The 14362-nt window shown below is 45.1% G+C and overlaps 1 protein-coding gene across 5 annotated transcripts in view; it reads right to left on the reverse strand.

The window, feature by feature from the left end:
- Positions 1 to 6422, reverse strand: part of BAZ1A (bromodomain adjacent to zinc finger domain 1A) — a 127669-nt gene extending 121247 nt beyond the window's left edge. For 2 of the 5 annotated variants that reach the window (XM_032762846.2, XM_032762849.2), the window contains exons 1-2: positions 6259 to 6422; positions 5442 to 5590 (exon numbers count right to left, since the gene is read on the reverse strand). In XM_032762846.2, the coding sequence (XP_032618737.1) occupies positions 5442 to 5554 (113 nt within the window). In that variant the 5' untranslated portion in view covers positions 5555 to 5590; positions 6259 to 6422. The other 3 variants (XM_032762847.2, XM_075065508.1, XM_075065507.1) reach the window with 3 other exon arrangements.
- Positions 6423 to 14362: the final 7940 nt, after the last annotated feature.

Here is a 14362-nt window from a genome sequence, read left to right on the forward strand (position 1 = left end):
ACTTTTCCAAGATCTCTGCATCTGAACACATTGGGATGAAGTTCACATGGAATGGCAGTTGAGGCCCATTAGAATGGATCCTTCAGCCTACGTAAACCCCATTTGACTTCCATGGGTTCCGCAGTAGCAAAAATCAACTTGCAATCCAGAGGACTACGTTGGAGTTTCTTTTGTTGGCGTCCTTTATGCTAAACCATGAATTTGAATGGCATGTTTGTATTTATATTTATAAATGTACACAGTATTAGCAATGTAAACAGTTAACTTTTTATGCAAGAATAAACCCATTGACAAAATCCTGGGCAAAAGCCCTGAAAAGTAGTTCAATCCTGTTACTAAATAAGTAAAAAGGATTTATTATGAGCCAGATTCTATTAAAAAAAAAAAAAAAAGAAGAAGAAGAAGAAGAAATTGCATCCAGTTTCTGCACTGGGAATTTGTGTGAAAGGCCGCAGAAGCCTGATTTAGGAGTTTCTGCAGCCTTGTGCAACGGCCAAAATGTGTGTGTGGTTCTGATTAAAATGAACATATTCAAATGTTTCCTCTTACCCCAAGACCTAATAAATATATGTTTTTATTGTTGAGTGTGTCTAAGAATAAGCTTATTTCAAGTCAATTTAATTTTTTAGAAAGTTTAAAATGCTAAGGAAAGAAAGTTTACTTAAAACAGAGTTAAAAACACAAGCATCAAATACTGCAAAATGTTACTTCATCCTGCCATATGCTAAACCCAATGTAAAGGGTAGAAAATAAATGATTATTCTGAATTTAGAAAAAGAAAAATCTTTTTTCAAGCCAGTCATCTTTTTTTTAAAACATGGATCCCTGTCGGCATCTAACATGCTATGTACACATAGGCATGATGTTAGGATACTGACTTACAAGGATGCTGGTGTGAATGGTATTTCCTGTGTTCCAAAATATCTTATCTTCAAAAGCAGTCAATATGAAATGCTTCAAAGCAATATACAAAACACCCCCAAGTGAGCATTATGGACTCAGCTGCCTATAGTTTCTCCCTAAGCTCCTTAGTTAGAGGTTCCCTGAAGAATATATTCCAAAATTCTGGGTTTCTCTTTAAAAAATAATATACCAACACTGTAATGTAACTATGTATGCTCTCATTACCCATGTACACATTTTTGGAATTCTGCTAAACTACTGGTATCAATAATATCTGGTGTCTATGTGTTCCACTGGCTGATTGTGCAGTTGAGTAAAAAGTGTTTCCTTTGATCAGTTTCAAATATGCTGACCTTCAATTTCACCAAGTGTCCCATTGTTCTTATGAGACGGGGCACTTCTGTTTGCCCTAACTACTCTTTTTATACCATTCATTATTTTGTCTCTCTCTCGTCCCCTCTTTATTTCTCCTCTCTGTACTAAAATATTCCCAATCTTTTCAGTCTCTCTTCATATGGAAGAAACATTGCACGGTTCTGCACCTCACATTCCACCAGATAATACTACCAATTTTTAAAGGGCTTTACAATTTTTCCATTCCATTTCTCATGCAACCTAGCGTTTGTTTTTTCAGAGGCTGCTACACACCAAGAGCTGTCCACAGTGATACTGTCCACATTGAGCTGTCCACAGTGATACTCAGATCTTTTTCCTGACATGTTACAGTTAATTTAGAACCTATTAAGGTTCTAAACAGACAGAAAACGCAAAAGATCTGTGTGTATTGTGTATATGTTATCAGCACACTTTTGTACTGGAGCAAGACATGGAACTTACACTCTCATCGGGAAACGAGGCTTAACAGCTTTCATATGCGTTGCCTTTGTCAAATCTTTGAAATCTCCTGGAGGGACAGAGTCACCAACGCTGAGGTGCTCAAGTGGGACAGTATACCCAGCATGAAAATACTCCTCAAACAGAGACACCTATGATGGCTTAGGTATGTGTGATGAATGATGGGCACATCTCAAAGGACATCCTCTACAGAGAATTGGCATCTGAAAAAAGACGCAAAGGATGCGTTTCAAGGATGTTTGCAAGCGAGACCTCAAAGAAATGGACATGGATGTGGATAACTGGGAAGATCATTCTCAGGACCACAGCCTTTGGAAACAAGAGCTTAACAAAGGTCTCCAGAGTTATGAGAGGAAGCAGTCCAGCTTAGCAAAGGAGAAAAGAGCTCACAGAAGTTAGAGCCCAAAGGGTTGAAACACCACCTTTAACTGTGACAGATGCAGCAGAAACGCATTCTCTCGAGTGGGTCTCTTCAGCCACAGCCATGGCTGCCATAAAACCAATTGAGTAAATTCTTTACCTCTCAGGGTGCATATTTATGGTCTCTCAAGACTGAAGGATGCCTACTACTACTACTAGCAAGGTATGTGAATAATTTAAATTATTCCTTCCAGCATGCAAAATCTTGCAACAGTCAATACTGAATTTAATCTGCCATCCTCCTGTTTAATTCCCCAGCTTTGATAGGTATCACTAAAGATTTCCAGTTCTCTCTAGTCTCTCTAACCCTAAATAACTGTGCCACCTGCAAATTTTGCCATCTCACTGCACAACCCCTCTTTTGTAGATTATAGAATTATGAAATATTATTTCACCCTATTGGAAAATAAGTTCTAGATCACTAAAAAAGACTTTTTAAAATGTTAGTCTTGATGAGTTCTACGTGCATTAATTGGTTATTATCATGACGGCTGTCCAGTAATAAAGGGATGATACAAAAATGTAAGAAATACATCTCTACTACTGCTGCTAATAGTAATTATAAAAGTAAATTTGCAGCCAGATGATTTCCAAGTTTGTTGTTTGTGCAAACTTGCAGTAATAGAAACTCTTAAGCACATAATGTAAACTGAGGTGTCTAACACCTAATGTGCTAGATCCAGCCTATATGATATATTTATGAGGCCAATTCAGATTCTGTGCAATCTGGACTTAAGACCTAGAATCTTTTTCTTTTTTTTAAATGGTTGCAAAAGTAACCTAAATACAAAGCGAGTGTACACTGAGTCAGTGTTGTCTTCCCAACTGCACAGAGCATAAAACAAACAATGGTCTGGAAAGTGTGAACTCCCCAGCCCTCATAAATATCATTGGCCATGTACAGAGAAGGAAGAAAGGTAGGTTTTCCAAATGCGTTAGCTAATGCATACCACCTTTTCTTCCAGCCTAAACACCACCAGAGACAAAGCAAGGGGAAGAGAAACAGATACAGGAGAACAGGCGAGTGCAGAAATAGCAGTGGTCCAGAAAGTGAGAGAATATTTTCCTACTGAGTGATATCTAATATGATAAATAGTAACTGAAAGTTTAGTTAGTACATGAAGTTAGTTAGCCATATGCAATCCTTGAATATATATGCAAAGTATCATCCGATCTGGGGGAAGATTCATTGAGACCTGAGTGTAGTATGTAATCCAAAATTTATCCTCCAAGCCTACAAAATAGATTTTAAAATGGAATTTGGTCCTTTCCAAAGAATGAGTGACATACTTATTTTTTTAATCTTCACACCTCTTTAAATGCACCTGGGATGTCATGAGAGCCAGGTATAATACTTTGATAACAATAACTCTAATTTATAAAAGAAACTTTCAAAATAATGGAATTATGAGACGTTTTATGTTCTGCAGAAAAACTTGGGTCCTTAGGTTCCTGCCCTTTACATCCTTGAGACCTTAATGCAAACACTTCCGAACTACATTTCTTAATAAACTTTCTTTCGGGCTTTTGTTTTTGAATTCTCTCCTCCACCACTTTGCTCAGAAAACCCTTTCAAAAGTACTTAATACAACTTCTCTTAAGGTTTTGTTAGGTGAAGTCTATTTGAGCAGCAAAAACAAGTCCAAGCATGAGAAGACTTTAGGTGTGATCTAATTTCATATGCTGCAAATGAAAGTATTTCTGATTTAATCTCGCTAGGCTGCATTTATTTAAAAAAAATATATATATAAGACAAGATTTGATTTTTGGGAACATTTTGTGGGTGGATGGAGTGGTTAATTAACATTCATATCTTAGAAAGAATGCTGGATCAGATTGTAAAGTTAAAAGGGTCAGCTTTAAAAATATCATCTCTCTCTAAAGACTTCTTACCTACTGCTGTTACAAAGTAATAATTATAATCAGCATAAGTGAAAAAGAATAGAAAAAAATAATCGTCTCTGCTTTTTTAATATACCTTGTACATATGACAACACTGTTTCACAATCTCGGTTGGTCTTTAACACAAAAACAGGAAAGAAACATGTAAAAAAATAGGAAAATTATTGTAAAACTATAAATCTTGGAGAGGGAACCTGAGGGGCAAGTGTACTACTTGAAACCCTGTTGGGTTTGTTCAGGGTGTTTTTTTACTTAATTAAGTTGGTGTTCGTCTGACATGGAGAAGCTCAGTTACTTATTAAGGGGAGCCACAGAAGACCTTAAGAGGCTGCTCTGAGCAGAGAGCCTGCAAAGTGTTTGGGATTAAAGATGCTACCATAAAAACCCTGATACTAGTGCCCTCAAGGACAAATGCAACATCCTCGGTCCCCAGCAATCCTCCTCAACCGCGAAGGACGAGTCTCAGAGCTGCAAAGCTGTGTGATGAAAGAACCCCCCTACTATTGCTTAGGTGCCCGAGCAACTGCACCCGACGGGGCAGGGCACGTTCAAGACCGGGAGCCGGGAATAAGTTCAAACGGTCACCCAGCAACTCCCAACCCGGCAGTGCTGGACCTGGCGGGGGCGACGCTAGAGGCTGCCCACGGAGGCGCAGCCACCCGAGGCGAGAACAAGGGGTTAAGTGGCGGGGGGGGGACTGAGTTGACGCCACATGCTGCGCCACCCCGGCCCCGCTGCTACGACAACAATAGTGAGGCCGCTCGCACACGTCAGGCTGCTCCCCCTGCACGCAGGGGCCGCCGCTCCCCCGCGGCGTTATTTAAACCGCGGTCCGGCGGCCGCAGTCAGGCGCGCGGCAGTTCAGTGCCGGGCGGCCCGGTGACCGTTGTGCCCCTGCTCTAGGGGCTGGGGCACACACCGAGGCCTAGTAGCCGCCGACACGCGGCTCCGGCTCCCCCGAAGGAGCAGGGGGCCGGGCCAGGCACCTACTGCCGCCCGCTCAACTTTCACTTCCCCGCTGCCTCTGGCGGCCCGCGGCCAATGACACCGCACGCAGGGCAGCTCGCCCAGCTGCTTCCCGCCGCCCCAGGGAGCCTCGGCCGGCAGAGGGGCGGCGAGTGACCTCCCTTCCCTAACCCTGACGAGCCCCCGAGGGTGAGGAGGGCATTCCCCCGGTCTCCGCTGGGCACCCCCCCACCCCCGGAGAGGAGTACGGCTCGCCCGCCACAGCGCTCCCAGCGGAGGGTCCCCGGGGCGCCGAGAGGGGAATCCCCTCCCACCCCAGATGTCAGCCGTTCGGGGGGTTAAACTGCCCTGGCCCGCCGGGGGAAGCGGTCACGCGGGGGGGGGGGGTCTCTTACTCGTAGTCCCTGAAGATCTCGTTGGTGACCCTGCAGTAGAAGACGCGCTCATCGGGCCGCAGGTCGGCGGGGGGCTTCTTCCTCACGAAGGGCTTTCGGTGCAGCAGCGGCATCGCCCCGCTCCGCGCGCTTCTTCCTGCCCCGACCCGCTTCAAATTGGAGGGAAAACGAGCGTGAGTGCGAGCGAGCGGCGGCCTGGGGAGGAGGGAGCGAGGCCCGGCGTGTCCCTCCCCCCAGGAGAGCCGGGGAAGGAGTTCGGGTCGCGGCGGCACAGGGATCCGGCGGCAGCGGCAGCGGCAGCCTTTTGTGTGCCTGACACGCCGCTGCCTGCCTGGGACTGTGAGGAGGGAGCTGCGGATCCTTCCTCCCCCGCCTCCTCCTGCTGCCTCACAATGGGGCCATGACGCCGAGCAGCAGGCGGAGGCGGCTCCCCCCCCGGAGTCACACAACGTGCTCGCCTCGGGGATACCCCGGCTGCTGCGATTGCGCTTTATGTCCTCCGGTTCCCCGGCCGCAGGGTCACCCTCTGACCTGCACACGCCGGGCCGGACACCAACTTCCACTCCCCCTTCGCCGCCTCCTCCTCCCTACACAGCAAACACAGGGGGAGGGGGAGCGGTGATCACTTCTCTTCCTCCTCCGCTTCCTGCCGGGCTAGTGTCCAGCGGGACTCCCCCCTCCCCCCCAACACGCGTGCGTCTCTGCCGGGAAGGGTATAATGGGGTCACCCTTCTCGTTCCCGGCTGGTGTGTAATGGGGACTTCCTTGTCCGCCCGTCTGCGTGGTGTATAATGGGGTCTCTCCTTCTTCTGCCTACCTGCTGTTTAATAGGGTCCCGACCCCTTTCTGCCTTGGTGGGATATGAAGAGATCCTCTCCTCCTCGCTTCTTTTCCTCCTCTTGCTCTGCTGTCTTCCCCCTCAGCTCCTGGGAAGTTTTTGATCTACTTCTTCAGCTCAATGAGGAAGAGCTGCTGGGAGGAGCTTTTCACTTCTCTACCCTACATCTTTATTGGCCGCCCAGTGCCTTCTCGCGTGTGTCACACAGGAAGACAGAGAGCTACATTATTAATTAATGGCTGAGAAGACTCATCCTCCATTTTTGAATTATCAGCCTAAAGATCTATGGAGTGAGGTGGGTGACCTATATGGGGCAAGGACCCGAATCCACCTCATCGTGCGGTACCCAAGCAGGTTGGGATTTTAATGACACGTCACTTGGACACTAGAGAAAGCTGGTGCTAACAGGGGGAGTTCGTGTTCAAAGACGGAAATAAAGACCTTTCAAATTCCGTGTCACATTTTCTTCTCTCTTCAGAAATCACTGTTGCTACTTTGAAAATTCTCTCGGTGCACACTCACACAAAACCCTCGCTGACTTCTTAATTTTGGAAAAAGCCACTGGTCACAGTACATGCTCAGTTCATCAGGGATAGAAATATCAAAGTACTTTACAGTCTCCTTCATACAAATTGCAATCTCAGAGATTTTAGTGCTGGTCGTACAATTATGGAGAAATGTCTCTCTTCCATTATTTAAGACTAAAATTATATGTTTCTATATAGAGAGTTCAGGTGGAACAGGGACATATACTGTGGTTAAAATTATTCTCAAGTATAACTCTCATACATGGTTTAGGAGTGCCTGGGCCGCAAAGCATGACCTGCTACCTTCAGCTCAGCTGGTCTAAGGACAGGCAGGCACTACCTTACTAAAGCACATCTTGTTGTTATTGTTCTTAAATGGATTTTTATTTCAATAAATGTATTTTAAATATATTGACTGAGCACTCAACTTTGCTAAATGCTATACCCTGAGGATTTTAAAATGTAAGGTGCCAGCCCTGCAAAACACATGGATAACTTTATTAACTCAGTAGGCTTATCCATATGCATATAAGTATTTGAAGGATTGGTGCCTAAATAGGAGTTTACAATCTAAAGCTCTGCTCCTGCAAATACCTGCACTTGTGTAGTCCCCTGTGCTTATCAACAGTCCATGGACTTTGCTGACACTTCATGCACATGCAGTGATCTGCACTAGTGTAATTTGCATGATCAAAGCCTAAATGAAAGTTTCCATGATATAGAATCATAGAGTTTGAATTCTTCTGCAGGGTGGAAAATATGGTTTTGGTCATTGACATTTTAAGTGATGTTTATTCCCAGCATTTAGTCAGTTTACAAAATGTTTAGCTTAAATTATTAATAGGATTTGTCCCAAGTCCACTCCAAATTTCCTACCCTTTTATTTTCTCTATTTGCCAGTGTCCTCCACTCTTCATTATAAATTAATTTGTAGTGAAGGGCAGAGCTGTGATTGCAGATTAATGCATTTTTTAAAAAAGTATTTAACAAGCTCCTCTGAAATCATGTTTTTGTCTGTTTTGCATCCAAACCTTACAGTGTTTGAACTACAAATACTGTGGTCATGGCATTCAGCAATACCAATTCTTGTGATTTCATGGTGAATTTTGCAGTATATCACTGTCTTAAAGCTCTAACTCCTGGAGACATGATTAGATGGGAATCTCGGCTTTAATTTAAGAAAAAGTTTCTACCTCTGAAGGTTGCAGATAAAAGCTTGAAAATGAGCACCCTGAAGGGTGAAAAGACAGGAAATAAAATAAGCCCCAAATTAATTACTTATTAAAATTTAATGATTCTGGAGCCAATATCATGATTTTTGAATGGTTGGGGCTGTCATTGTACTGCATCATTTTAGAACGAGTTGGCATCCATGAAAAATTCATGAGTTGATAGAATTGTGACATCAAAAGCAGATTCCCTTTCCCTCTCCCCCTTGCCCTCTGTCTTTCTTGTTCTCACCTTTTCCTTCTCTTGTTCCTCCCTCCTATTTATTCCCTCAGATGTTTCACTATGAGGATTGAATAGTAGGGTTGTGGTATCAGAGGTACCATTTGCTCTTGCTTAGGATACAGTGAAGCAGTTGGCATATTTAGCTTTGAGTTCTGAAACCATTTCTGTTTTTACAAAACCAAGATTTTAGCGGCTGATTCTGCTCCTAATCAAGTCAACAGGAGTAGGACTGAATCCTTATGATACACCTACAAACTAATGGCTACTGGTAGAGGAAAGGTTGAGCATTTAAGTTGAAATTAATTAATTCTGACAGATCTCAGAAATTATGTTTTTACTTTCACAAGGGCATTTTTGTATTTGCTACACAGTATTTATAAGTTGTTATAATACATTATACCTTTGAATACTTAATTGAAAAATATATTTTTGAGTCAAGGTAGAAAAGTATGGAGTTATGTAGAGGTTTCTTTTTGAAATGTCATTAATCAGCTGATATGTACTGGAATCCTCATTAGTCAATCAGATCACAGTTTTCATTCATGCCATTTTATAAATGAAAATACCTGTAGTGAGAGCATAACAAATATTATAAAACACTGGATATTGGGTTTATGGCTACTGTGTTGTCAATAGTAAAACAATTTCCTAGGGACTTTGTGGACCCAGACTCAGGGCAAGTTCCTTTTCCTTCAAAGCCCTCCACAGTTCTACTCTGAGTCCCAGTAACCCTTCTGCTTTTGTCTCTTTACTTGCCCTCTATTCCATCAAATCTGCAGTTTACTATCACTGTTTCCTTCATCCACTACCATCTTTCTGCTTTTTTCCTTGCAAGTCCCTAAGGGCTTATCTACACATGGAGTTATTCAGGAATAGCTATTCTGCTTTAATTCACAACCTGTCTATTCTAGAACAACTTTAATGTGTAGGCAAATCCTAAGACTGAAACCCCAAGAAGGTAAGCTTTTTACCCACCTGTTTCAACTCTGCCATCTTGCCTCATTCAGTTCTTTTTCTTCTTTAGGGTTTGAATTGCCATTGGTTCCCACTTGATCTTTTGTCTTTTTTTTCGTTTTTTTTCTGACACTACCATCTTATTCTCCAGGGGCCTGATCCAAAACCCACTAACATCAATAGGAGTCTTTCCAATTACTTCAGTGGGCTTTGGATGAGGCCCTGGATTCTCAGGTTTAATTTTTGTAAAAGGCAAGTCTATTCGTTGAGACTGAGAAGATAAATTATAAAATACTGTAGTGTAGCTGATGCAATAATGTCTGCCTGTAGAGAGCCTGAAACAATAGTCTGGAGAGGTGTGAACTTCCTCATTTATCTCAATGGACTGTTAACTCAGGGAGTGTTTTCACAGCACAGTTAGCTGAAGTGTTACCCCTAACTGACTCATGTCCAGGCACAAAAATCAGCTAGCTCAAATTAAATGGTGATTTAAACTCAAACAAGCTAGCTGTCAGGGAGAGACGGGTGGGTTGAAGATCCCTTCAGTGATCCTGATGCATGAGCTAGTAATGCTGTGGAAATGCAACAGCTCAAATTACAATTCATCAGCAGCTAATCCAATCATTTTGTGCTACTAATCACATTACTCTGTGTGTAACTCCAGGATGCTCTTCTCAGTTGGGCTAGCCTAGCTGGAGTGCAGTAACTTGAGTATACTTAGGCCTGATATACACTACGGGTATGTCTACACTGGCAGAGTTACATCACCAGCAGTTACATCCCCGCTCAGAGGGCACTGAAGGGAAACCGCTGTTGTGTGTTCACTCTGTCAGCTGCTTGCACAATAGCGTGTTAATACTTACGGCACTTTTATTGGTATTCAGAGCGATGCACTCTGGGCAGATGCCCCTTGGGTCTTTCTCTTTCTCTTCTGCCACTAAGAGTTTTGGGAAGGCAGAGGGGGTTGCGGGGCATCCTGGATCCTCTCTCAATGCCCTGTGATGCATTGCTTTGCATCCCAGCAATCTCTGTGCTTCCATCTGCATTTGGTGCCATCTTTCAACAGTTTGTGTGCTGCACACTCTGCCTCTTCAGTCTGCAGGAATGGATCCCACACCGTTGACCAATATGCTGCTCGCTCTCACTAACACGTCACGAGTGGCAGTGGAGTTATTCCTTAAACTGCAAAGGCAAGAGGAGTTTAACATTAATCTCACCATGTGTCGAAGCTATGACACAAGATAGCTTGTGGCATTCATGGAGATGCTGACCGAAGTGGAATGCCATTTTTGGGCTCGGGAAACAAGCACTGAATGATGGGATCACATCGTCGTGCACGTCTGGGATGATGAGCATTGGCTGCAGAACTTTTGGATAAGGAAAGCTACATTCATGGGACTGTGTGATGAGCTCGCCCCAGCTCTGCAGCACAAGGACACGAGAATGAAAGCTGCCCTGTCATTGGAGAAGCATGGTTCTCCAAGTGCTTGTGGATCACCATGGGCATTTCATGGACATTAACGCAGGCTGGTCCGGAAAGGTGCATGATGCACGCATCTCTCGGAACCCCTTAATGCTGTGGCTTATGAAGCCATACATGGGGTACCTAGAGAGCAGCAAAGAGCAGTTCAACAACAGGCTGAGCAAATGCAGAATGACTGTGTGCTTTTGGCCATTTAAAGGCCCCACTGGTGCTGCCTATATGGGAGGCTGGACCTGGCCAATGACAATATTCCTATGCTTATAGCCACGTGCTGTATGCTCCATAATATTTGTGAAGGGAAGGGTGAAAGCTTCACTCAGAGCTGGACCACTGAGTGTCAGTGCTTGGAGGCTGAATTTGAACAGCTAGACACCAGGGCTACTAGAGGGGTGCAGCACGGGGCCATAAGGAACAGAATGCCTTGAGGCAGCAATTTGAAGCTGAAAGTCACTAATATTTGTAGCTATGCTCAGGAGTGCAGTGCTTGTAATCCTAGGAGGTGACTGTGATTGGTGCAGATGATACACTGTCAAGGTTTAAGAAATAGCCGGTTGCTTTGCAGGGCTGTATTTGCTTTCAATTAATGGAATAAAGATAAAACAAAAACAATTCTTTTATTAAAAAACAACAGCCAGAGGGGAGAGAGAAACAAAAAAACACATCAGCACTGTGGGGGATGGGGAAAGAGAGGGTACCAGGAGGAGGTGGGGTCCCTGGATGGTTAAAGATTCGTGTATGTCCAGGTAACATATGCAACCTTGTCCTTTGGAGTACAGTGCAGGGGGTACTGTACTTCAGCAGGGCTAAACTGCAGAGGGACGGGTGTTGACTGCAGGTGGTACTGGGAATCTGCAAGGCTGGACTGTGATAGGAAATTGATAAGAGTGTCTTGGCAGTGTCTGGGGACACATGGGAAAGAGTTTTGTGACAGTGGCAGCAGGGGAGGGTAGGCACAGAGCTGCTCAATTTGCAGTGCTAGTAGTGCCTGGGAGCGTGTCTGCTTGGCGCTCCATAATGTTTAAGAGCTACTCCGTGGCTTTGTTCTGCCACGGTGAATTCTCCTTTTGGTCCCTCTTCTCACTGTCTTGCCACTCCTTCAAGTCTTGTTTTTTGGCTGCGGAGTGCATCATGACGTCACGCAGAAAGTCCTCTTTAGTTTTTTGTGGCCACTTTCTAATTCTGCACAGCCATTCAGCGGGCAATAACAAAAAGGGAGGCTGGGCTCTTAGGGTCATATCTGTGAAGCCAAAATGCAACATTTTACAGAAGCAGAATTGTTTGCAACACACAGACCACTGATTCAGTGATTTAAAACACAGCCACTGTTCACATACCTGTCACTAACTGGCTGACCCCAGGCAAGCACACATGAGCCACAAGACCCCTAAAATGGTGAGTAGTTGCAGGGGCAGGGGAAATCAGTTTTCCAGGACCGTACTGTACACTGGGCACGTGGCTCTTGGGGAGAGCCAGCAGTCGGGGGGGGGGCTTATAATCATTACTGTCCCCACATTTTCCACAGACTGTGTTCATTATGCAAGATGTCTTGCTGCTGAGGGTGAGCAGGAAATCAAGGGAGGCTCTTCTCCAAGACTGTGGCTTCCGCCCTGGCCCTTATGCAGCTCGCCTGTGTGCAGCAATGGTCCTAGGGTGACCAGATGTCCCTATTATATAGGGACAGTTCCGATATTTGGGGCTTTTTCTGATGTAGGCACCTATTACGCCCCACCCCCTGTCCTGATTTTTCACACTTGCTGTCCGGTCACCTTAAATGGTCTCCCTATCCAGTGACAGCAGAGTGGCATGGGAAGTTACTCTTAATGGGGCAAGAAACAAAGCAGCTCTGCCAAAGAGTCTACAGCAGCAGATTGCCCAGTATCTCCATGAGAATTTTGTGGAGATCTCTCAAACAGATTCCCGTGAAGTAAGGGAGTCAGTCAATACCCCGTTCTGCAGCTCAAACTCCAAACCCCTTGACCCTAGCCCAGAGCCCCCTCCTGTACCCCAAACTTCTCATCCCCAGTCCCACCCCAGAGCCTGCACCCCCAGCTGGAACCTTCACCCCCTCCTGCACCTCAACTCCACCCTGGAGCCTAGGGGAAGCCCTGAGCCTCTGCGCTTCCTTGCAGGGCTGGAGCCGCGAGTACTGTCTCACCCTGCTGTGGGTGGAAGCTCCAAGCTTCTGCCCTCCTCCACCTGTGGGACTGTGTGTGGCCCACAATTGATTTTTTTCTGTGGGTCAATGGCCCCTGATAGAAAAAAGGTTCTGCACCCCTGGTCTACACTGACATGCTTCAGTAGTACTGCTGTAGCTTTTTAAATGTTGACATATCCTAACTCAGTGGCTGTCAACCTTTCCAGACTTCTGTACCCCTTTCATGAGTCTGGTTTGTCTTGCATACCCCCAGGTTTCACCTCACTTAGAAACTACTTGCTTACAAAATCAGACATAAAAATACAAAAGTGTCACAGCACACTGTTACTGAAAAATTGCTTACTTTCTCATTTTTACCATATAATTATAAAATGTCAATTGGATTATAAATATTGTACTTGTATTTCAGTCTATAGTATCTAGAGCAGTATAAACAAGTTATTGCCTATATGATATTTTAGTTTGTACTGACTTTGCTAGTGTTTTTAGGTAACCTGTTGTAAAAAAGACGGTTACTCACCTTTGTAACTGTTGTTCTTCCAGATGTGTTGCTCATATCCATTCCAGTTAGGTGTGCACGCGCCGCATGCACGTTCGTCAGAAGCCTTTTTACTCTAGCAACACTCAGTGGGTTGGCTAGGCGCCCCCTGGAGTGGCACTGCTATGGCACCGGATATATATCCCTGCCGACCCAGCCACCCTTCAGTTCCTTCTTGCCGGCTACTCTGACAGTGAGGAAGGAGGGCCGGTTTGGAATGGATATGAGCAATACATCTCAAAGAACAACAGTTACAAAGGTGAGTAACCGTCTTTTCTTCTTCGAGTGGTTGCTCATATCCATTCCAGTTAGGTGATTCCCAAGCCTTACCTAGGCGGTGGGGTCAGAGTGAGATGTGGCAGAATGCAAAACTGCTGAGCCAAAGGCTGCATCATCTCTAGACTGTGAACAGAGCATAATGCGAAGCAAAGGTGTGGACCGAGGACCAGGTAGCTGTGCGACATATTTCCTGATTGGTACATGAGCCAGGAAGGCAGCCGATGAAGCTGAGCCCTGGTAGAATGTGCGTGAGATGGCCCGAGAGGAACATGAGCCAAGTCATAGCAAGTGCGGATGCACGCCGTCACCAAGAGGAGATTCCTCTGGAGGAGACAGGTAGGCCTTCATTCGGTCAGCCACTGCATGAAGAGTTGGGGCGATTTACGAAGGGCTTTCGATTCAATATAAAATGCGAGCGCCCTACGGACATCTAGGGAGTGCAATTGTTGTTCCGTCGAGATGAGTGTGGCTTCGGAAAGAAGACCGGAAGGAAGATGTCCTGATTGGTATGGAAGGCCGATACCACTTTAGGGAGGAATGCTGGGTGTGGTCGCAACTGCACCTTCCTTGTGAAAGACAGTATACGGTGGGTCCACCGTGAGAGCTCGAAGCTCGGAGACTCGCCTGGCCGATGTAATGGCTACGAGGAAAACTGTCTTCCAGGACAGGTATAGCAGCGAGCAAGTTGCCAACGG

The sequence above is a fragment of the Chelonoidis abingdonii genome, chromosome 4 (genome assembly GCF_003597395.2).
Source record: "Chelonoidis abingdonii isolate Lonesome George chromosome 4, CheloAbing_2.0, whole genome shotgun sequence".
NCBI classification, from domain to species: Eukaryota; Metazoa; Chordata; order Testudines; family Testudinidae; genus Chelonoidis; species Chelonoidis abingdonii.